At 55.0% G+C, this 23708-nt stretch overlaps 9 protein-coding genes across 9 annotated transcripts; 6 read left to right on the plus strand and 3 right to left on the minus strand.

Annotated features, from left to right (window-relative positions):
- Positions 1-122: 122 nt before the first annotated feature.
- On the minus strand, positions 123-698 carry CTAM01_01025 (uncharacterized protein; the record flags this gene model as incomplete). The annotated part of the gene is made up of 1 exon (XM_060517069.1): positions 123-698. One exon carries the CDS (start codon positions 696-698, stop codon positions 123-125), a length of 576 nt encoding a protein of 191 aa, XP_060388531.1.
- A 2710-nt stretch (positions 699-3408) lies between these two features.
- CTAM01_01026 (uncharacterized protein) lies at positions 3409-3880 on the plus strand (the record flags this gene model as incomplete). Its single annotated transcript, XM_060517070.1, has 2 exons — positions 3409-3496; positions 3576-3880. Coding segments are annotated over 2 exons (393 nt in total), but the record flags the coding sequence as incomplete, so codon positions are not given.
- A 641-nt stretch (positions 3881-4521) lies between these two features.
- Positions 4522-5163, plus strand: CTAM01_01027 (uncharacterized protein; the record flags this gene model as incomplete). Its single annotated transcript, XM_060517071.1, has 1 exon — positions 4522-5163. One exon carries the CDS (start codon positions 4522-4524, stop codon positions 5161-5163), a length of 642 nt encoding a protein of 213 aa, XP_060388533.1.
- Positions 5164-6207: 1044 nt separating this feature from the next.
- On the minus strand, positions 6208-7778 carry CTAM01_01028 (uncharacterized protein; the record flags this gene model as incomplete). The annotated part of the gene is made up of 4 exons (XM_060517072.1): positions 6208-6685; positions 6763-6995; positions 7163-7454; positions 7540-7778. The coding sequence occupies 4 exons, from the start codon at positions 7776-7778 to the stop codon at positions 6208-6210; spliced, it is 1242 nt and encodes a 413-aa protein (XP_060388534.1).
- Positions 7779-8822: 1044 nt separating this feature from the next.
- CTAM01_01029 (uncharacterized protein) lies at positions 8823-9173 on the plus strand (the record flags this gene model as incomplete). The annotated part of the gene is made up of 1 exon (XM_060517073.1): positions 8823-9173. One exon carries the CDS (start codon positions 8823-8825, stop codon positions 9171-9173), a length of 351 nt encoding a protein of 116 aa, XP_060388535.1.
- Positions 9174-13871: 4698 nt separating this feature from the next.
- Positions 13872-16391, plus strand: CTAM01_01030 (uncharacterized protein; the record flags this gene model as incomplete). Its single annotated transcript, XM_060517074.1, has 1 exon — positions 13872-16391. One exon carries the CDS (start codon positions 13872-13874, stop codon positions 16389-16391), a length of 2520 nt encoding a protein of 839 aa, XP_060388536.1.
- Positions 16392-16662: 271 nt separating this feature from the next.
- On the plus strand, positions 16663-16761 carry CTAM01_01031 (uncharacterized protein; the record flags this gene model as incomplete). Its single annotated transcript, XM_060517075.1, has 1 exon — positions 16663-16761. One exon carries the CDS (start codon positions 16663-16665, stop codon positions 16759-16761), a length of 99 nt encoding a protein of 32 aa, XP_060388537.1.
- Positions 16762-16994: 233 nt separating this feature from the next.
- On the minus strand, positions 16995-19571 carry CTAM01_01032 (uncharacterized protein; the record flags this gene model as incomplete). The annotated part of the gene is made up of 1 exon (XM_060517076.1): positions 16995-19571. One exon carries the CDS (start codon positions 19569-19571, stop codon positions 16995-16997), a length of 2577 nt encoding a protein of 858 aa, XP_060388538.1.
- Positions 19572-20990: 1419 nt separating this feature from the next.
- CTAM01_01033 (uncharacterized protein) lies at positions 20991-21515 on the plus strand (the record flags this gene model as incomplete). The annotated part of the gene is made up of 1 exon (XM_060517077.1): positions 20991-21515. The coding sequence occupies one exon, from the start codon at positions 20991-20993 to the stop codon at positions 21513-21515; it is 525 nt and encodes a 174-aa protein (XP_060388539.1).
- Positions 21516-23708: the final 2193 nt, after the last annotated feature.

Here is a 23708-nt window from a genome sequence, read left to right on the forward strand (position 1 = left end):
GGAGAAATGGGATGATTTACACGGAACGGCGTTGGTCTTTTTTGGATTGATGGCGTTGTTGGACGAGACGGTAGTCAGGTGTCTGTCTACGTAGCCCGTCTTGGTCTTGGTCTTGGTCCCTTTTAAGATCGTCTGCCGCTTGCTGTGTCACTTTTTGTCTGTGTCTCTTGGTCGAAGGCGACGAAGAGACAAGTAGGAAGAGGGGTGACCGAATCGCTTCTCTGCCGCAGGCACGCAGACCACGAAATGCAGCCAGTAGTCTCGTTCGAAAATTGGCGCTCGATAAAGACGGCCTCGAGAAGCGATCCCTGATTGACGAGCGAGGATTTAGGAAGCTGGGGGAGAGAGAAAGGCGGGAGCGTGTGACGCAACAGGTCCAGAGGATGAGCAAGCGGATTGGCGGTTTCCTGGTGATTTGACCCCTGCTGCAGGAGCCTTGTGGTGCTGATCTGTAAGAGAGGCCTAGGCCTGGTCTGCTGTGCCTTGCTTGTGGTTGTTGGAGACCTGGAGATGCTCCGTAAGAGACGAGTTCGGTTGGATGAGGTAGGCGGGTTGGTCCCGTTATTTGGTGGATAAGATGGATTGCTTTTCTGGTCTCCGGTGAGGCGGATTGCGGGTGCGGTGCTGATACAGTAGATGCGGGCAAGGCGGTGGACGTCTGTCTGGTGAAGTGGTATCAAGAGTGCCGGATGCAGCATATGCAACAATAAGGTACGGGTATACAGATTTATTCGGGCATGAAGCGTCAGGAAATGGCAATCTAGGAGCGAAAGAGAAGAGGAGGATGGGGAAGGGGCAGTTATTATCGCCTGTCAGGAGCAGCTTTCGCGTCGCTTCTCGGCAGTCAGCGGATCATGTTTTTTCGGTCCATTTACATGCACTACACTCTACGGAGTACCTAAGGTAAGGTAAGGAAGGTAAGTATGAATAAGTTACGGGATACTTTGGTTTCCCTTTCCTTTCCTCGCTCTCACGCAGGTTCCTGATTGCTTCCTGCCCAACGCTGCTCCGTCAGCTAAGAGAAACTAAAACGTTCCCACCAAACGATCAAAGGGGAACGGTCACCCGTCAGTCACCCGTCAACAACGCCCACTTAGAACTGCGTCCCTAGGTACGAATACCTCAGCAGCTTATGAAAAAAAAAAAAGGGGTGTCCCCGTCACGTTCCCACGTCGCGACGTACCCGACGTCTACGTCGCCCGTCGCCAGCCCCGGAGCTCCCAACGTTGTTTAGAGTTTTTGCATTGACGTGATGCCGCGCCGAAGGAAGTTGCTGCGGGTGACATGTCTAGCCCCCTTTCCTTCTCCCTTCCGTCACCACTCATCACTGCCTACTGCCTTGGTATACCTCGCAGCAAGTACCTTGGATTGCACAGGTTTCTACCCAAGTATTCTCCCAAGTATCTACCCACTATATCTTGTAAGGCGAGGTACTGCGAGCCTCACTATGTATTTGCATTGTGCCTTACCTCACTCTGTTACTCCCGTGCCGCTTATCCAGAATGACTATGACAAACCATCACAGCCCAAAGACACCCAGGAGAAAAGCCTTAGCAGAGAGCCCGATATCTCTAAAGGCGAACCGGACGCGATCTCGTCTCGCCTCTCATCTTTGTCACCGGCAGTAGTGTAGCTCAGGCACCGCGTCACGTCTTCTCCAAAGTGTCCCCCTTAAGCTTTCTTGGTTTAGGCCCAGGTTAAGAAAAGAAATCCTCCGCTAGTCCCCCCGTTGACTTCCGCAGCCTCCGATGGCCCCTCAACCGGCGTCAGGGGGAATGACTAGGCATACATTTTGTATGGTTTATAATGCTGGACTTGTCGAAACTCTGTCCGGACACATCCCCGTTGGCCTTGGAGAGAATCGTTGAACGTCCTTTCCCCCTTCATCGGCGAACTGTGCGAGCGCGAACCGATCGGCAGCCGTAAAATCGCATTTGACATATACTCGGTCAGTCGCACAAGCGTCGATAGCCATGAATGGATACGCGGGGAAACGAAGACGACCGTCGACCGTGAGCGGTCGCCCGGCGTTCCTCTGGCGTGTCTCGAGTTCCAGTTGGGATTACATCGGCTGACTGTCCGTGTGTTTCGTCCGTCCGTATCCAATATGTAATCTGTTTGGGACGCCCGACTAAAGTTCTCGTAGCTTTCTTTTCTTTTGCTCTTCCAAATTCTAACTGGATATCACCATTAATCTCACACGCGTCTTTCAGGAGTTCATTTCCTTGTGCCCTCCTGACCTAAATGGGCTGAAATGTCGAATGCGACCCGTTGACTTTCTTGTCGTCTTCCAAGTTACCCGATTCGGACGCATCGCCAAGTCTTCCCTTCTCCCTTTAGTCAACTTTCGGTAACCGTAGGGACAGCTCAGCCTAGTCTCGACCCTGGACCCCTTCTCTTTTCACAATGCAGCACGCAGTAGTGACCAGAGATTTGATGTCTTAGACCCCTCAACGACAACTTTTTTTGGTCTCGGTTTCTCTCGGGGCGTTGTTCACTGAGTTGAACCCCAGTTATGATCCCCATCATCAGTCAATCCCCAGTCCGCATTATCGTGTACGACAAGTCGGTGACTGCGGAATAGTAGCTCCATCCCTGAGTTTGTTATAGCATAGTCAGTTGACTCGCGTATTTCTCTTAAGTGTTCCCAGCGTCACAGCCCATGAACCTCTCGGAGATTCCCCCCGTCTGAAGTAAAGCTACTCACCGACCACCGAACCCCTAGCACCCTTGTCTCTCGCTCTCTCTTGTGTCTCTGGCTCTTTGCTCTTGTATCCGAAAACGCTGACCACTCTACATCCTTGAAGAGGGTTTGTTTGATAGCTGGTGGAACATGGCCGAAGAAACGACGAGGATCGCCCCTCTTCCCTGTTCAGACGAAAAAGTCGGGACTCGGGAAGCATGCAACAGAGAGGAGTCAGAAGACACCTAGGTTCTGGCGTTCTTGGTTCTGGCTTCTGCCAACATTGAAAAAGTTCTTCTCGTTCCCTGTTTTTGGCTTCAGACTGATCCCCCATCCAACACTCTCTCCACCCTCCCACCTCGTCAGCCTCGGTCCCGGCCTTCTTTCTTCTTTGACATGTTTTTTCCCCCACGGACTCTGCATCAGTGATCTCCATCACATCTGAGGGGTTTAGACAGAAGCATTAAGCTCGCAGGGTGCCCCGTCACCGATCCCATCACTGGGTCAGCCGTAGGCGCCCGCGGCATATTCCCTCAGAAAGAAAAAGATCTTCCAAAGAGCGGTCGTGATAAAAGTAGAGAGGATGCCAAAAGACAACAATAAGAAAAACCGCCCCGTGGAAGGACTCCTCTTCTGCCGCCTCATTCTCACTTACCGCTCACTACTCAGCAACAAGGACCCCTCTTTGCCTTCTGTACTGCCTATACTCTGTATACTCTGTAGACCCTCTTGCGCCGGCAAGGCACGAATCCCTGCGTAAATCGGGCTTCCCGCCTCGCTTTACACTTGGTCCCTGGAAAACCAGGCCCCATGGAAAGCACGTCACTGACAATTCTGCATAAACAACACCAATGCGTAGAATGACAGTAGAATCTTTCCAACAGCTTCTGATGGGAAACATGTCTACACGTGCTATTGCGGAAAATAACGCATTGTAATGATGCCTTCTTTCTCTTGGTATTCCTTGGGAAAAACACTACTCCACGTACCCAACTCCCTTGGCGCATCAGATGCTCTCAAGGGCACAAGGAAACTATGGTAAAAGCCGACGAAAGCAACACCGTTGCCGCGCCGCGGTTGCGAGATGCTTTCCCCGAAACCACAAAGTTGTCATTCTTGTTTTGTTTGCGTTTAACCTTCCTTCTCTCTCTTTCGCCTTTCACTGGAGCAACCGATAGCGAGGATCGGGGGCGGTAACGCGGAAGGTAAAGGGGCGCCCCCCGGAAGCTTCGCAGACGTCACCGGCGACGCTGCGCTGGCAAGAGAAAGCCAAGTAAACCTTGATCCAATCAGTTCCGCTTTCTCGGACCAGCCCGTTTTCCTTGGTGTCTCCAACTTTCCATTCTCCGTTGAATGTCTCGCGCGTGATAAGGTATGTCATGTGATTCTATCGATAAGAACGGGTGCCAACTTGAACTGAATGCCTGAGGCGTGATTGGGGAACGCAAGGCAACAGCGGTTTCCTTACCTAATCAATTCAGCATCCCTTTTGGGACAGCTCGCTCCACATGCTACATTACCTAAGCCAAATTTCCAATCGGCTGTTCGAAAAACTTCAGATCATCGCCTCAGGGTGTCCCATACAGCATCGCGAAAGAGCTTCCCCGTAGCACGCGACCAACTCATCAAAGCCTTCCTCCCCAGCGCCGCAGTCGACCCGTCCGAGACTCACGCCGAAGCGACGCTGGCCGTGCTGTCACACACTCTCTCAAGGAAACCATTCAATTGGCCATTTCAAGCTCCTAACCGACGTCGAAAAAAGAAAGTGAACGAGAGAGACCACGACTGCGAAACACGGAACTCTTCCCAAGCTTCATCATCACAACCTACGACCGACAATGGAGGCCAGGACATTGACAAGACCAGCCGCAACGCTGGCATCTCTCCTCCGCCAACAAGCAACCACCACCATCACCGTCCCCCGAAGAGGCCACAAGACCTTCTCCCGCACAAAGCGCGCCCTCAACATCCCTCCCCACCCCGACTTCCTCCCCTCGACCCCAGCTGCCGGCGACACAATTATCTACAACCCGCCCTCCGCCGCCCCCTCCGTCTACCATACCCCCTTCAAGTTCCTCCCGGCCTCCGACCCCCGCCGCCGCGCAAACCTCTCCGCCCTCTTCGCCTCCGCCTCCCCATCACAATCTTCCTTCTCCGCAAAATCAACAACACCCCTCCCCCCGGCCCTCAACGTCCCCTCCCGCGGCGCCAACCCGCGCTACCACCTCTCCAAGGACGACGTCGCCGAGATCCGCAAGCTCCGCGCCCAAGACCCGGACTTCTGGTCCGTCTCGGCCCTCGCGCGCAAGTTCGACTGCTCCGAGACCTTCATCACCATCTGCACGCCCGCCCCGCGGGAGCACACGCAGAAGCTCGCGCAGAAGCTCGAGGCCATCAAGAGTCGCTGGGGTGGTATCCGCGCAAAGGCCCGCGAGGACCGCTCGCGCAGAAAGGAGATGCTCTTCCGGGGTGAGCTGTAAAGAAGACGGACGCGAAACCGGAAAAAGAAAAAGAAAAACCTACTCGGAAAAGGAGCAAGACTGGACCACTTGGCAACTTGGGACGCTTGAGTCTGTTATTGTACTTCTGGCGATGAGATGAGAAGCATTGGGGGGAAGACCTGCTGTCCCGAAGCCTCTGCGTGGGAAAGCCGGGGTTCTCTGTATCACCAAGGGATGAAAAGGGGAAGGCGGCCCAAGGAGGGGCTAGACGTATGGCACATCTATTCTCTGTACCATCAAAAATATTAGGGGAGTGTCACAAAATCGGCTGGGAGAAATGTAGGATAGAGGCGGGTCACGATACGCGGAGACCGAAAAAAACTCCCATCCAATCTGTACAATGAAAGAGAGAGTAAAAGATAAGGGGCCATAGAAACTCGTGTATAATTCTTCTACCAACATTCGCTATCACACGGCATGAATCACTGGATGCTAGACGTCTTTAAACTTTGTATGGCTCATCTCTTTCTCTCTCTCACCTGGCTGGTTGTTGCACTTTGGCTCACAATAAACCACACACAGACTCCAGTTGACGTGAGACCTAAAAAAAGAGTTCACCACCGGTATGGCTACATCTCCTGGTGCGCATGCTAAGATTCGAACTTGGGTGCTCACTCAGCCTGTCGTCGAGTAAGGCTGGTAGGCGTATGAATTGATTGTTGACCGTAAACCACTCCACCGCCCAGCCAGCTTGTCCTGAGCCCCCGACCTAGAGGGGCGCCTGCTGTTGCTGGTGACAGGAATGGACTCGACTGAACCTTGATGGGGTTTCCTGTGTAGGTGTTTCTTGTATATTCAGGTGGAATGTGACGGTAATTGGCACTATCAGACTTTTTCTATCCATCTTTAACCCGGCAGCTATTCTTTGCTCGCCTTGGGCCAGCTTGCCGTCTTCAGTACAAGATCAAATCCATTCCTGCGTCGAGGCAGATTCCCCGATGGTGACCCCTAACTACCTTATCACGAATTAAGAGTGTGTCATCAAATCATTATAAAGCAAATATCCCGAAAAAAGGCCAGCCCTCAAAGCTGACGCATCGTAACGCCCGCCTTGTTCAAATCAGCCTCACCGGGGATGACTCTGTAGCACCAGCCACACCAACTCCGCCTGATGCCCTTCACCTCTCTTCCGAGGATGTTGTGATGGCTCTTCTCGTCGTCCCACTCGGGCACGCACGCACCGACTCTCACCATGCGGACTAGTTTGGTTTTCACCACGCCTCCGATCCCCTCAATCTCGTGCCTCTCGTACCCGGGGCCGAGCTGGGGACTCGGCGTGCGCTCATATCGCACAGTATCGAGGTGTACCTGGTCTGTGGCCGTCCACAGGTTCGCGCCGGTGACAGCCGCGTCCTCGGCATCACAGTCGGTCTCATTTTCGCGTTCCTTGGCGCCGGCGCAAGCGGTCTCGCGGCCGCAGATGACGCCGCGGTCGCCCTCGCCGATGCCCGTTCCCAGGCCGCCGAGGACTTCTCCATAATGAGCCCGCCATTTCCAGATACTGTAGCGGAAAGTGAACGTTAGCAAGAACAGGTCTTGTAAATCTTCAGCATAGTGAGAAAGGAAGGGGTCTCATACCGCTGGTAGTCGTGATCGGCCCCGCGCATGCTTCGCCCACAGGGCTGGCACAGCCAGACGCCGTCGACGTCGCATCGGCAAATCTCTCGTCTCACGGCATCATCGAGCAGAGGTATTTCTGGCTCTAGCGCGTGATTGACGAAAGTTGCGATGGGGGCCTTGGTGCAACACTGGCACAACCTACGATGACGCTCACGGAGAGCGTTGGAGGCTGGCGGCTTGATGGCGCAGTTCTGTTTACAAGTGTCAGCAATCAACTTTACTTGGTAAGCTCTCTATCCTCCCCGGGCCATTGCCTCATATGCTCTTGGTACCCCTTCCCATCCTTTCACGTCTGTAAAGGAATCGCTCCTTGGTGAGATGGGGCCAAGAGCATATGGCAAGGCATAGGACGGCATACCCTGCACACGACGGTCTTGCACCTTCGACACTCCGTCACCAGGTCTCGGGCACAGCTGCCGCTCTTGCCGTTGTAGTTCCGGCCATCTTCCATGTAATACCAGTTGCCGGCCCTCGCACGAAAGCGGAACGTGGACTCTGGGTCAACGGGGACGGCCTCGTTGGAGCAGTGCAGCGTCGAAGAGAGGAGAATGGAGCGGTATTGCAGCAGACCCTGGCGGACCTGGCGCGAGGTGCGGGCGAGACTGTCGAGGGTGTTGAGATCGATGTGTTCAGCTATTGACATGACGATGCTGCGGGAAAGGAGAATGCGGTGTCAGTCATGATGTTTCACCTGCCACATGCGCGTGATACGGGGGGAGAGTAAACGGAGCTTACGGATAGCAGCCAAAAGCCTCAGTAGCAGCACTCTGAAATGTCGGTGTTGGCTCTGGTACGGGAGCTGGTGTCACCAACGAAGCCGGGGCAATCGCCGGCTTCTCCAGCATGTGCTCGAGCTCGCGACTGCTTGAATCCAATGCATCAGTCGCGACAGCGGCGGCAGTTGCCAAGCGGCGTGCCTCGAGAACGTGAAGGGGCTCCATATCCTCGTCGTCTAGATCAACAAAGACGACCATGGTGGGCAGGGCCGTCGCGCAGGCGGGCAAGGGACCTATATGATTGAATTCGACAGTCAAGCAAAAAAGCTCAAGCTTGCGTCGCCGCCGATCTTGACTCGGTTCCTGAGACCCGAGCCGAGCTGAGCTGTGGTGATGGATGGGCGGGGTGGGGTTGGAGAATCCCCCGATGCCGCAGCTTTGGCTTCGTTCCTGACCGGGGGGGCCAGAGGATGGATGACGCAAGGTAGATCTTGGTAGATCTTGTGGATACAAAATGGAGAAGACGGTGCAAGCAAGCAGGAACAGATCAAGATTAGTGAATGGAATGAAAACTAAACAATAAGAACGTCGGTTCTCGGTTCCATCGCAAGTTGACGATGTCAAAGAGATGGCACCGAAACGGCAGGTGATGGAAGGATGATGTTGGACACTGCCAGGGGTGGGGGTTGAGGATTGGGATGGGGAATGGGAGGGTCACAGACATTGGCCCAGCTGGGAAGGTCTGGGCCAGATGAGATCAGCACAGTAAGGCACAGGACCTCGGATGGAAGGACACATGAGCCACGCTTCCACTTTCGTCACCAAAGCGCACAACGACGACTACGGCACCAAGCCTATTTAGATTCACAAAACTTATGCTCGAAATGAAAGCCGCAAACCATCGATTGACTACCATCGCCGTAAAATTCACAGCTGAATGAATGTACAAGTGTCGCCCAAGCTGGAACGAAGCACATGCGGACTTCACAGTTCGCACTATCCATGACGCCGTCGACGGTCGCATTAGCTCGAGCGCGCTGTGGCCCTGATCACAAGGAAGCTTCAGCACTGGTCGAAGCGCATACTGTGCCCTTTGGAAACGTCTAACGCGTAGGTTGCGTGCTGCCCACCCACTTGGCGGCGGGGCATCCCCCGAAACCCGGAAGCCGATACCCCACACCGAGCGCTCGACTACCGAGCCCGTCTTCGGCGATGGTCACCCCTTCAAATTCTTTTAGCTAATATTCCCGATATTCCGAGAGGACCAGTTTGTGAGATGGGCTAAGGTAGTCATTAATCTCAATGAAGTTTCCGTCCTGTCAACTGTGTCCTCTTTCTGGGGTTAACTTTATTTCGACTCCTTTTACCACAATTACCCGGCCCGGTTCTGGCTCCGAGCTTTCGCGGAGCTCCGGCCCGAGCGCATGCACCGGGCCGGTGATATGTCTCCACTCGCGACCGCAATTCATAGAGAACCGACACGGAAGACGACTCCGATCGCGACCGCCTGGCAGCTTTACACGCGCCGAAAATCCTCTGAGCAGTGCTTTTCTCACTCCTCCCAAGTATTCTACAAGTGTTAGAGATGGCGCAGATAATCTGGCTGCACCATCTCACAGGTCAGATACTACAAGCACCGCGGCCAATTACTGAGCGTTCAAGCTGTAGAATATGTTCACGTCGGGGGTTGGCATCTTGAATATCAAACGACAAACTCGGCCTTTATCCTTGTTTTCGGAATCATTCATCAGGTCGATGATGATAACACGTCTGTGCTGGGTTTTGGTGAGTTTGGCTGGTAATACGTTCGCGGTGTATTCAAACTTTTGGCCCTGTGGTCCAATCCTTATGCTGCTACTTGAAAGTCCCCATTGTCTCATTCTTACTTGTTTTGGACCTTCATTGAAAACTACGTGAGGGTTTATATTGGTCAGTGTGTAGTACAGTCACTTGAGATACTGCAAGTGCTTGGAGTGCATGGATATTGCTCCAAGATGTACAAGGCAGATTCCAATGTTGGTTCAACTGATAACCCCAATTCCTACTTTGTAACCAAGTTTGGGTTGACATCTTAACAAGTATCATCAAAGTTTCTAAACTGGGACATTTCGAGACTTAACATCTTCTCACCTTTGATCCATGTGTTGTTAGATCCATCACCACACCCGGCAGTCCATTGGTTAGTGAGCACAGCTGTTTGGTGAGAGGTCCTCTTTGACAGCAGGCTTCAGCAGTAGACCTGTTGACAGCGAGTCTATCTGTAGTAGTCAGCGGCTAGTTCGGCCGGCTACTGTACTTTGAGCATTCACCAGGTTTCAATATTTCCCACAACATGCTATTGCCAAGTCCAGTCGAACCTGCTCAGAATCTTGACGAAATGCCCAACACTAGCAGAGCCACGATCTAAGCCTCAAGACGGCACATCAAATGTCTCGAGGGGGTGTGCAAACAACCCAAGATCGATGATGCAATGCCGGTTGGCTGTGCTTCTTCCAAAAGAAAAAAGCACCTCACCAAAACAGGTGCGGAGGTTCCAGACTCGATCATCAGAGGGCGCAGCAGCACCACCCCGGCTCTCACATTCATGCCGGACTTTTGACAGCAGGCTCAGGCTCCTTAGTCTCGCAGATGATCTGCGAACGGGAGGCAGCATCCCTGATTCAGGGTGCGGTGGCGTACACAGGGCTGATGGCCCTGACCAGAAGGTCGGTTTCATGGTCTAGACGCATTCTTGTGTTGCTATATCTGACGGTGGCGGTTGCAGGATGGGGGGATCGGGTTAGGGCATTACCACCCGCCTCCGCCGCTCCGGAGGGAGCGGGCGACCGAAGACGCTCTGGAGGCGGCGTTTCCATCCTCATGATGGCTGAGCTAGTGTCTCTCGCATCCTGGATCTCTTGCTGTCTCTCGCTGGGACTACCAGGCCTGGATGAAGCATAGCTTGTCAGAGGGCTCGCCGTGGGTTCATCCTGAGCACAAGTGACAGCCTCTTCCCTTGATGATGCTCGATCTAGTGCCGTTCCCGCTGCGCGCCCTGCGAGGCAGGATCCGTTTTGATCAGGTCTGGCGGGATGTCCTCGGGGCATCTAGTAGATTCAATGACTCTAAAGACAGCCTGACAGACGAAAACCTTGTTCGCGAAGACCTTGACTAGCCAAGAAAGAGAGAGTGAACATCCACAATGGCCCGCTCGCCAAGGGTAGCCGTTCACCGTCAGAGTTGTATTAGAGCGAACACGGCGATTCATCATCGATCCGCCGAGCTAGACTGCTAGGGACAGAGGCAAAGAAGTTAGATTCGTAGTCGAAATATCGCGGAGGCCGAGACGAGTCTATACCGCAGAGTGAACTGGTTGCTCGATCTGGGATGATGCTACAAGAACGGTCTCATCCAAAGACGTGTGTGGCCCCTCTGCAATTTTAAACAATCAAGAGTGTTGTAAGGGTAGCCAGGGGACCAGATGGAGGGGAAAGACCACCGAGACCGAGAGAAGGATGCGGCGGCGGAGGAGGAGGAGGAGGAGGGGGACCAGCCAGTGATCTCCCGCATGGGTCGCACAAGCCAGGCCTTATTCATGGTTTGATGTGTGCGCGGGATCGACGAGCGGACCATGGTGATCAGCACAAAATATGCGAGTGTGCGAGGGCCGGCGAGCGGACGAACCACGGTAGTGGTGATGCATTAAAGGTTGCAGTGAAGAATCTCCGAAGGCTGTCGTGAGTTGACTGTCCGGGGGGAGGATGGGTCTGAGAGCTATAATAGATGCGACTCTGCTCTGCTATTCATCTGTCGGCACATGCGAGGGAAGTTCCCAACGCTCCCCGTTCTGTGGTTGTCGTTATGTCATCGGGCCAAGTTTGACAGGCGATGGGTCGAGAAGGGGGAGATGGAAGGCTGTAAGTCGATAGGAAGAGAGTGATCCACAGTCGTCCCAAGTCTGCACGAAAGAAGCCTCCTGTAATTAGCCTTCGTGAAACCAGAGCAGGGGTGCCAGGTCCGGGGCGTTGGACGACATGACATCAGATGGAAGAATCGGGTGTGAGTGGGTGTCGTTCATGAGGGAAGAGGAAGGGAAAGAGGCGTGCGGTCAAACAATCAGGAGAGACCAGCTGCACGTGATCTGGGGTCTTTTTCGTGAAAACAATGAGGATCAATAGTCGTCTGGTACTAAGTGTGCGAGGGGTGAAGCCTGCAGGTATGGTAGGGGTGAAGTTGATGGAAGGTGGAAACACTATGAAAGTTGATTGGGAGGGTGGAGAATCCGGAGAGTCCAGAAGCCCTGGAATTGGAATCACTGGGAACATCTGGTCAGGGACAAGACGAGAAGCCACATTCTACGGATCAAAATCAGGTACCCGTTGGATATACTCCGTACTGCAGTACCTTAGTAGAGAAAGGGGAGTTGGGACGAGGCTGAGTCTTTCCCCTTTGGAAAATCAGCTGAAACAGGAACAACCAGGTCAGGGGCCTTCACCGTGTTTGGGATGAAGTTGGCGTGGATGCCACTGGAGAAAGGCGCTGGCATCTTCAAACGGCCAAGTGGGACGCAGCCGCAACATTATATAAGCAGAACTGTACCAATCCCTCTCCCGATTGGCTGTAATTCTCCGATGAGCACGGCGGCCAGGTCCGATTGATCCTCGACCCCCCGCGAAAATCATGCGCTATCGCTGCCATCCCTTCCTCCCCCGACCCCCGTTCCTCCCGATTGCCCCGATTCTACCCCCGGCCCTTCCTAGCGCCGCTTCCAACTCCATCCCATCCAACGTCCCCCTTCTTCTGGGCACTCAAAGTGAACCTCAACTTCCTCCACCAACTTGCCCCTGAGCCTCCATCCAACATCTCCTTTCACCAAGCTGGTTCCCTGGACCGATCAAGCGAGCGATTCTTCTTTTCAAGCTTGATGCTATTGGATCAGAACATCGGACGGCGAGCAGAATTCGATATTGCCTGCTTCCATTCCTCCTCCCCATCCCCCTTACGGATAACACCCCTGAGCGAGAAGAAGTTTTTGCGCTCTGGAACCACTCCCTGAACCCGACTTCCCAGCTTCTTTGCTCTGCCCACTGTTTCCATCACTCAACGCTGGGGTTTCCTTCCTTGTTTGGATGTTTAGAAATTCGAAATGTTGTCGTTTTGAGTGGGCCGAACAGACACGGCTCGGAGAAAAACAAATGACGGCAGGACATAAACGGGCACTTGTAGATCACGGGATAACTAACGGGAGATCATTCTTGCTCCTGGACATTACGCACATCATCAAGAACGGTACGACATCATCAAGTGACGAAGATTTGGATCTACACATACCGTTGCATTCTTGAATAACATCTCCTCATCTTCTCATGTTCCCATAAACTTAGTTATTGAGCTCCGCTCTTTCACCAACGCTTCTGCACAGAAGACGCGCACGCCTTAATAGTATTAAGGTGTGATATAGGCTGTAACCTTCGGCCGAATCATCCTATTATGCACATCACCTCCGTCCAGAGCCCACAGACGTCGACGCCTAACCCCCGGCTATCCCACTCGCTATCCCCCGTCATCCCGGTATGGCATCACGGCCTTTCACATCGCTTCTTAGCAAACGTCCACCGCCGCCCAGCCCCGTCCACCTACAAGATACTCCTCCCAGGCTGTCCAAGCATGGTGGTGATCCTCCACAGGGTAAATACTCCGCGGGCAAATACTCCATTCGCACCCCCCGGCCAAGAGCCGTCCTCCACTCCCCTCCACCCCGCGGGCCTGCCCCTCTCTTGGAATCGTAAACACCAGACGACGGTTAAGCTCATCCCCCTACCCTAGCCCCGCAGACAACCCGCTCTTCGACCGAACGTCTCACGATGTCTAACCCAAAGCGATGGCGAAGCCGTACTACCGCCAGGCTAGCTCCAGTCTGGTTCAGGAGGCGTAGGTGAGGTGAGGTATCCGGACTGGATAACCCGATCTTTCGCAGCTCGAGAGCAACCCTGGTCCCCGGGAAGGAGGAGCAAGCATCCATCTGGACTAACATGGTCTTTTGGAAGGTCGAAGGCGGGAGGCAAGAGGCAAGAAAGAACGTTTAAAGAAGGCCTCGTTTCCCGTCTCTGGAACGGAATTCTTGTTTCTCTCCAGCCTCATCGCTCTGCATTCTTTGGTGATTCATTTGCCAGTTTCTTTCTTTTCGCTTCCTTCTTTTCCAGCAGCATCCTGTCATTCTCTTCTCGGTGCTAGTCGCCCAGCTCCCTTGAAGGGCCTTGCTTCAGTCCATTCCTTCATCACCAACGATCCAAACGAAACCAAACACGAACTCCATCCAACTTGCAAACACTTTAGCAATCCGCTAGCTTCACGATCTTTTCAGCAGACAACATGTTGCTCAAGTCAGCCGCCCTCGTCTGCCTCCTGGCTGAGCTCGGTCTCGCGCGCCATCACCAGCACCCCAAGCGCCAGGTCGCACCCTCCCCGATCTTGTCGAGCATCAGCATCCCGCCCCCTCCCTCGACGGGAACTGGCGCTGCCGGCGCCGCCCCCGGTACGGGTGGTCCGACGGGCATCTTCCTCAACACCTCGATCCCCGTCGCCACCCCTCAGGTCACGACCCTCACCGAGGTAGCAACCGTCACCTCTACCCTCGAGAACAATGCCACCGTCACCGAGGTCATCACCACCGAGCGCACCGTTACCGCTTCCGCCCCCGCCGTCATCCAGCAGCCCCAGATCATCATCATCTCCCAGGTCACCTTCTTCCAGTTCATCTCCGCCCTCGGTGGCGCCCCTCCCGCCGTTCAGCAGGGTGAGCAGGGCGGCTTCGTCGTCGGCGGCCAGCAGTTTGGCCAATTCCAGTCCGCCTGCAGCGCCGCCTGTGGTATGCAGTTCACCCAGTGCCAGAGTATCGCCGGACAGAACTTTGCCATCTCCCAGTGCCAGACCCAGCTTGTCAACTGCCAGAACGCCGCAAAGACCGCCACCGTCACCGTCTCCGTGCCCGTGACTGTCACCCAGACCGTCATCCTTCCGAGCGGCCCAGTCTCTGGAGGAAGCAGCCTGCCCTCTGCCACGCTCGAGAACGGCGGCTCCGTCATTGCCACCACCACTCTGCCCCCTGACTCTGGCGCCACCATCGGATCCGGAGGCGTCAGCTTCGTCACCGTCCCCGCTACCCCTGCTGCTCCTCCTTCTCAGACGCCCGCCGCCCCTGAGACCCAGGTCTTGACCACCACTCTCCCGGCCAACCCCGACTCGCCCTCCGGCTCCCCCATCGTCTCGGTGATCACCATCACCCGCCAGCCCGGTTCTGAGCCCTCCGTCACCGGCGGTGCCTCCGAGCAAGCCGGCTCCGTCGAGACCTCCGCAGTCGTTTCCACCCTTCCTCCCCAGTCCGAGGGCGGCGCCCCTGTCGTTTCCACCATCTACATCACCAAGACTGCCGGTGTTCCTGTTGCTTCCGGCACGGCTGTCAGCTCCGTCGACGCAATTGCCAGCGGCTCCGTCCAGACCTCTGCCGTCGTGTCGACCCTCCCTCCCAAGTCCGAAGGCGGCGCACCCATCGTCTCGACCATCTACATCACTAGAACCGGCGGTGGCGATGTCCCTGCTGCTTCCGGTACCGCAGTCAGCTCCGTCGATGCCGTTGCTTCCTCAGCTGTCATCACCACTCTCCCCGCCCAGTCCGAGGGAGGTCAGCCCATCGTCTCGACGATCTACGTCACTGCCCAGCCTCCCGCTCCCTCCAACGAGCCCGGTGCCTCCGGACAGGGCGGCGAGGTCGTCACTTCTGCAATTGAGACCACCCTTCCTCCCCAGAGCGCCGGCGGCTCCGCCATCGTCAGCACCGTCTACGTGACCGCCACCGTGTCTGGAGGTGTCCCCGTCGCCTCCGGTACGGCCGTCAGCTCCGTTGATGCAGTCGCCAGCTCCTCCGCCGTCGTGACCACTCTGCCCGCCCAGTCCGAGGGAGGCCAGCCCATCGTCTCAACCATCTACGTCACCGCTCAACCCCCTCAGCCTACTGGCGGCAACGGCAACGGCAACGAAGGCGGCGCGGCCTCAGAGCAGGGCGGCGAAGTCGTCACCTCGGCCGTCGAAACCACTCTCCCTCCCCAGAGCGCCGGCGGCTCCGCCATCATCAGCACAGTCTACGTGACCGCCACCGTCCCCGCGGCCTCGGCCTCCGCTTCCGCATCCATCTCCCGCCCAGCTGAGCCCCCCCGCCCCAACGAGCCCAAGACCTCCGTCATTACAATGACCCTCGCCCCTCCCTCCGGCTCCCCCGTCATCTCCCTTGTCACAGTCACAATCCAGCCCACCGCAGGCCCCTCGGGCTCCGGCTCACCTCCGGCCCAGACTGAGGTCGTCACCTCCGCCCTGACATCCACCATCCCCGCCGAGGGCACCACCCCGCCCCGCGTGACAACAGTCTACGTGACCGCCCAGCCTCCCGCCCCAACCTCCGCCCCCGCCCCTCCCCGCGTCGTCACAGTCACAGTCGGCTCCCTCACCGGCGTCGTCACAATCAGCGACGCAGCCCAGAGCTCCGCCTCCGGCACCACCATCGCCTCGGCTCTCCCCAGCGCCGGTGCGGGCGGTAACACCGGTGGCAACGGAGGCAGCGGCGGCAACGGCGGAAGCAACAACGGCGGCAGCGGTAACGGTGGAAGCGGCGGCAACGGAGGCAGCGTCGGCGGCGAGAGCGGCGGAAGCTGCCCTTCAGCCGCGCCCGTCACCGTCACCGTCAGCGCGTGCCCCACCGCTCCCGTCACCTCCGTCCTGACCCAGACCGTCTCGGTCGTGCCCACGTCCACCCCGGCTGCCGCCAAGCGCGCCGAGGAGGGCAAGCGCGACGCCGTCTACCACCCCCGCCGCCACGGCCACGCCTTTGGCTTCTGGTAAACAGAACGCGGGTGGTGGTAAGTTTGAGTAAGAAGAAGAAGCCGAGGAAGAGAATAGCTGTGGCGGTTGAACAGAAAGATGAAGCCTGGCAGGAACGCTAGCCGCTTGTCGAGTATGATTAACCCTGGCACACATTCCTTCCTCTTCTCTGATTTCCTCTCACTCTCAAAACGACATCATGGGATATCAAGTCAAACCAACAAAAAAAGATGACACTGAGAAAAAAATCAACAAAAAAAATGGGAATGGCAAAAAAGGGTTCGTTCTGCACATGATACAGATGAGATCGATTGCCTCTTGGCAGACAGCTGTGCTGGGTTCTGGCCGGAGCAAACGGAAACGCAAAGATTGTTTGGACGATTTTGGGTGAAAAGGGTTCATGGATTGGAGCATCATTCTTCTTTGGGTTTTTGTGTCTTTTCTTCTTCTTCTTGCATTGTCCATTGTTTCTGTCCGTTTCTAGAGTAGATAGGGCCAGGTCCCAATAACGGTCGATATCCCACGAATGTCAAAAGGATGCCACAACACTCCCGTTCCAAAGTTCTGCTGTGATGCGAATGCAGATGGCCATCTTTCCCCCAAACTGCGAGTAATCGTGCTGCACTACTCGTCTGATCCGCCTTCAATTGGATCCCCGTCATAATCAGGTAGCCCTCGGATATTGGCACGTCCATCCTCGGCCTTCTTCTTTCTCGATCTGCCCTTGGGCCTACCCCTTTTCTTGGAAACTTCATTCACGCTCAGGGGCAAAACTGGTCTAGGGTCTCGGCTTGATGAGCAGGCTAGTCTCCCGACAAAGGTTTTTGGCTTGGCAAACCTTTGCCCCACGTTTTCGCTTAAGTCAGAGTTGGATGGTTGTGCAATCATTGACATAGAGTCCGTTATCTGCGTGAGAGCAACTTCAGATGTCAGAGACTCTGTTCCGGATTTGGGTATGATTGAGTCCGAATCTTCTACTATAAAGGAGCCTGCGATGTTTGTGTCAGTGGTTTGATATTGGCTATGCTCTAATTCACAGTCTACGAGATCTCCACGGATAGCCATGTCTGTCTGGCCAGCCTTTAGAGAAGATCCCAGCGATGCCGGATTCAGAGCGCCCTTATCTTGGTGTTGGAGCATCTTGTGTCGTGCAAGTTCTTTGGAGGCAAAGGCCGAGACGGGAACCACAGAAGGTTGGTAGTAGTCGCCAGCGGAGCTGCTCGATGGCCGTAAGTCTCGTGCAGCTTCCTTGAGCGACTCTTTGAAAGCAATGTCTTCATCTTTTTCGACGTCTTCGCCGAATATGAAGCTCATCCACTCTGTATCCATGTCTACTTTATCTGAGCCTGGCACCGATATAGCATTTCCGGCATCTGTATCTAGTGTCTGAGGAAGGAAAATGGAGATTTCGACTTCCTCATTTTCTTCATCGGTAGGCCTCAAGTTTTGCTCACTTGGTTCTCGCTTGGTCAGAGTTGGTTTATCCTCGCTATCCGACTCAAACATCGGCGGTAGCTGTCGAGGCTGCGCATAGTGGCCATCGTCTGAGCAGGATTCTGCATGCGCGAGGGATGTGTCCTCGGAAAGTCCCTCTTTATCGTTGTAAAGGTCACCTCTCGGTCGACCAGCTGATAGAGTGGATGATATGGTCGGCAGCGGAGGTGATGAGGATCGCATCTTCTCTGCAGTGGCTCTTGGTTGGCCATCATTCTTGATAGAGGTGCCAAAGCGCTTGTACTGGCCAGTTTCCATATCATCCTGCGCCCTGTCATCCAGAGAAAAGTCCGTAAATGTGCTCATCGGGGGGTGGGCGAATCTCGAACCATGGACTACCGAGCTGCTTGAAATGAGGATGTTGCTGACTCCGGGACTGATCTTGACGATCTTGCGACTTGCACTAGAATCTTTCTCGAATGGGCTTTTTGTTTGATCTTCATGAGACTCGATCATCTTTTGCCATCGCTGGTTCTCACTGCATTCCGATGGCGCAACTTCTTGCACTGGGTTGCGACCGACCTGACCAATGGTGCTCCCAAACATTTCGGACGCTGGTTTCCCTGATCTCTCAAGCATTACAAGCTGGCTCAGTCGTCGAGGCACAGGATGATGTACCCTGGATGGAGACGATTCAACAAGTAATGACCGACCTTCCTTTTGTAAACGCTCAAGTCGGCTCGGTTCCTTTGGCAAACGCTCAAGTCGGGTTGGGTACCTATATGCTTTGAGCGACATCGAGGCGCGCGGAGGATTTTCGCGGCACGCAGCACTCTGTCCATGCTTTCGCTGTGTCGAAGATATTGTTTCGGACACTGGCAAAGCTCTATGGCCTCGCAATCCTGAAGGACCATAATCCTGCGCAGAGGTTTGAGACGAGGTTTGGACAAAGTATTCCGACTGTCGTAAGCTTTTCGACTGGGTCGTAGTTCTGGGAAGACGATTCTGAGAGCTTTTTGCCGTGATCTGACTTCCTCCGCCGTATCGAATATCCTCACTGCCGATTCTGATCCGGACGTCTTTGTCTCCGCCTTGCGTGCTAATGTAGCTTGTAGCTTTGCCTTGTAGTGGTCTCCTTCCATTTCTGTTCTGCTCCCAGAAGAAGCCAGATTGACCCTCAGGATGCTTGTTGCGAAAGCCCCAGATCTGGCGTCCTTTTGAGCTGCTAGCTCCCGAGAAATGCAGAGGTAGCGACTTTTGGACATTGATCCCAGCCCAGTCGCCTTTTTGTAGCAAACGGTGTCTCTTCGCATCCAAGAGCTCAGGGTCATAGTCAGGAAGCTTTCGTTTCTTGGTAGCATGCTGTGAGCGAGGCTCTTGTAGAATGCCGTGGTCTACTGCGACTAGAGGTTCCTTCCGCACATGCTGCCCTGGCGACTTCAACAGACAGTGATCCTGAGGAACATTGTGCTGGTTCTTCTGATCGTATTGGCGGTGCTGGCTGTGCCGGTGTTGCTGATGCTGCTGGTGTTGCTGGTGCTGTTGGAAGTGCGGCGAAATTTGTGATGGAACTGTAGAGAGGCGCTTCGTAGGATATGTCGAAGAATTGGCCTGCTGAGAGAAAAAGGAAATAGAGTCGAAGCCGGGCTTGGGAGGACCGTGAAGCCCCGAGCGAGCTTTTGCGAAGTACTGTTTTTGTTTAGCGATCTCCGGTTTCCAGCCCTTCCCTCGAGAATGTCGAGCCAAAGCTCCCTCGGTCCAGTTCATGGTATGAGCACGGCGGGAGAAGATGGGTTGCTGGCGTCAGTGAGGGATGAAGGGTTGATTCGTATAGCAGGCAAATGAAGCCAGAAATCACAGCATGAAGCAAAGATGTTTGGTCCAGCCCTCCGTTCTTCCAATCGAGATATCTTAGGTTGTTCAAAATCATCCTCGGACAAACCTAAGGTAGCTCTAGCAGGCAAGCGCGATTTCCTCAATCGAAATATTCTGTATTGCTCTTTCCTAAGCCGATTGTACCTAGGTATACCCATATCATGTCATTTTCGTTTGTTGCTCCTGCGTGGAAAAAGGCAGAAAATACTCCTGGTTGCAAACAAGCAGAAAGGGCAACAGCGAGCAAAGTAAGACAGGAAGTCGCGATTGCTGTTGCAGTTGCCGCCTCAACGAATGCAAAACGACCCCTATTTTCTGGTACAGTACGAATGTAGTGATTCTCACCATCTGTGCACTGGCGCAAATCCACTCTTTCCCACCCCATCCTGCAGGCGGAAGAATTTAAGAAAGCAGACGGGAAGGAAGGGCACACCCACTCGGTGCTTTCCGTTGTTGGGTCTGGGCAGCCAAGGCTCAAGCAGTCTCGTTGGATGCGGCGCCTCGCCTTGCCCTGCGCTTTCAGGCACGCCGCACATTGCGGGCGCGCTGTGACACATCAAAGTCATCCTCCACCCTCCACTTGGTCCCTTGGATCGTGGATATCCTCCATGCAAGTTCCAGAACGCCCTCCCGTCTTATCTCCCACCGCTTGGCCCGGAACGATACTCCGAAAATAACCACTGACCGCCGTCGGCCGAACACGAGTCTGACTCAACCCGGCTCTGGCAACAGTGTCGACTGCGCCCTGCTGTGGGCTCGTGTCGCGTCGCCATGCACACACGTCCTCGGCCTCTCCATGTGGCGCTTGCCAGTACCGAGACGCACTCCGTACCCCCCCTAAGGAATACGCAACTGGTCCCAGAAGAACCGACTGGCTTGTGAGAAAGACACTCCCGGTTCCCGATTCCGGTTCCCCACGTCGTAGTCGAAATTGAGGTTCAGGCCCAGCCCGACACTTGTCGTGGCCGACGTCACGGAAGCGGTCTTTGTCTCCCGGCCCTGCTTTCCTGGCTGCCTCTTGCAGTCTCCAAGATCTCCTGAAAGACATCGCACCGGAACCCATGATGGTATCGCCGCCATTCTGGGTCGGCTTCCCCTAATCGACCATGCCAAAGACGTCATTTTTGACCTCGTGAGACTCTCGATCGGGGGCCCTGACATGCCTCGCCCAGGTGCCCCGGCAGTGTTCAGCCAAGTCCCGATCGTGGCGGGTGGCAGCCGACCAATGAGAGAATTACTGTGTGTCAACGCCGACCACTCAGCGACGAGACCGGCGAATTCTCGTTGTTCGTAGAGTTCGGACGATGGGAAATGACGGCTTTTCGCATGCGATTGAAGGGAAAAAAGTCGACGACGAAAACCAGCGAGATCGTGGTTGAAAACGAGAGAGGGTTGGACTTCGCAGGCGGTCGGTCGAGATGGGTCTGGTCCATGGACTGCCGGTGTGGGATGCGGACATCGAATGTCGTCGGAGCAGCCGACCGCAAAAGTCTTGGGCCGTGGTGGTGCTGCCGTGCCTCCTTTGCCGGCCGTTGCCGCTGCTCCTCCTTGCCCGGTCTCGGCGACCTGGTAGACGAGCCGATTCTGCAGAGTCCTGGTCAATTAACGAGAGGAACACCACACAACCGATTCATCCACACTCCTCCCCCATCCCCGCCGGGCCGGCGCCCAAACCCAACATGGCTGCTCCATCCACATTTTCCAGAATCCAACATTGCGGCACTAGCCCTTGGGTTGGGACCCAAACAGCAATTGTCCGCCGTGGACGGGGTACCTCTGACTGCACCTCATGTTCGCAGCGTCCCCATGTCACCGCCGCGGCTCTCCACCGAGTAAGCTTGTCAGCTGCCACACACTTCACCGAGGTCAACGACACCCCGTGAAGTTACACATCGTTGCCCGTCAACTGGAGTCGCGAATGGCAAGAGAGGGAAAGGTGCTTAGCAGCCTAGGGCACTACGATAGCTGAGGAGCTTCTCGAGAGATTAATGCCAGTCTTTAAGGAGACCTTGGAACCGACACAGCTCCTGAGAGAATTCAATTATTCTGCACTTGCGCTTCGACCAATCAGCGCCCAACGATAAGCCCTCAATGCAAAATGCACCATCCCCCACTAGCGTCCCACACTTGATGCTTTGGAGACACCCGAGATGGAGGTCTCCTGCAGGTCACATCTGGAGATCAAGTTCCATAATGGAATCATCAAAGTTTTACCTGAAGTTTGTCTAGGAGCGGCAATGGTTTCCCAGAATACATTCAGCATACAGCCTGAATCAACCGTGGTGGACGAGTGAGATGTTGGGACGGACTATCCATATGGATACCTATGTTGAGGGGTAATCGTGTATCCGGCGATGGGACGGAGGTACCGCAGTCCTACGAATACCCTGCCGAGAGCAAAAAGTGCGGGGGAGCCCGACTTTGATACGCCGTATCATATTCAGAAGAAGAATGTGTGTGATATGGCCGACTGGAGACCGACTGAACATGCGACGAATGGACAGCATGCCGTTCCTCCAGCTACGTCTTACGGGAGGGGCCATGGACAAGGAAGAAGCAGAGAATCCAGCCTTCTTCTCGCGGTCCACTCCAGCTTTGTGCATCCTGCAGTGTCCAAGACGTTTGGGCTGCATATCAGCCAGATATTCACTCAGGTCTTGCAGGGACGGGTCACGGCAGGCCATGTGGATTGGGTATCCCTCCGAAGATAGCTTCGACATGGTCGATTCGTGGAGCAAAAGTTCGGGGGTTCCTTGGGGGTTCGCTGACGAAAACACCATCGAATATTGGCCGGAAGGACAAGTCGACTAGTGATTCCGAAGGTTTGGGCTCAGCAAGATGACCATCCCGCTGTCGGAGAGAAGTTGCGATATGGGGTTTCCCCCGAACTCCCCCCAAATGACTCGGGCCTGGTTGTAAACACACCGTCGCTCACAGGATACCGACAAGAAGCCATCGCACTGACCACAGATCTGACCTTTGGAGCGCATCTGGTCCAGAGCAACAACACACCCCACCTTTTGCCCCTCGCCGCCGCATTATGGGTCGACAGGCTCGATAGCCTTGTGGTGGGATATGTGATGGCTTTATCTGGGACCAGTCCAACTTGGGAGTCACGATGACACAGAGGTACAGATACCTTGGAGAATGAATAAGGGTCGCCGGGATATACCCCCACCAAGGGGTTACAGACTCGTACAAGGAGACGCACAAAGACCAAGACAATCAACGTTGAGGGCCGTCAAGATATTGCTACCGGGAGGCGGGCAAAATTTTCATGAGACAACCATCTGCACGACGTAGGCGGAAGCTATGCCAACGACAGGACGAAGGAAGCAACTCCTCGAGGATGGGTGTCTTTCCTGCGCCGCGGGCAAGCATAGCCATGGCAAGGGTTGGAGATTGATGATGATAGGGGAATTAGCGCAAGTGCGCGCGTCGCCGTGCCGCGACAAGTTGCGCCGGCGGAACCTGAAGAGATTTGTGCGATGGAAAGGACGTTACGATCCTGGGGCCGGTGAGGGTGTGAGACTCTGAGTGGCTGGTGCGCGGTGTATCGTCATCCTGGGACCTAGGGTCCTTTGGCGGGGAAACTGGGAAAGTCGACTCGAGGGAAAGGTCGTCAAGCTGACGAGATTTTGGAAAGTTGAGGTACCTGACGACACCCCCCAAAGCTGACCGGAAGAGTTCAGTGCCATCCCAAGGAAATTCCGCGCCAGGAATATGCACGCTGTCGCAATATGGCCATGCGATCGTCGGCGTGGAACCCGAGCAACCAAGTTGCAAGCGACGCTACTTTACCTCGGGGCATTCAGAACCGCCCAGCAAGCCATTCGCGGAGCCCGCACCGGTTCTAGGAGGCGCTCTAGTTAGGTAGGCCCGCGGGATTTACGACGACGAGAGTTTATTGAAATTCAACGCAGTCTCCTTTCCGTTCTGGAAGCGAGATTCAGACGAAACGCGGCCTTACGAAAAATTCACTGGCCGCCTACTCAACAGCGGCTGTTTTTGGGCATCAGAGTTCCAGGA

This window comes from Colletotrichum tamarilloi (assembly GCF_030869305.1).
Source record: "Colletotrichum tamarilloi strain Tom-12 chromosome Unknown Scaffold_2.1, whole genome shotgun sequence".
Lineage (NCBI taxonomy): Eukaryota > Fungi > Ascomycota > Sordariomycetes > Glomerellales > Glomerellaceae > Colletotrichum > Colletotrichum tamarilloi.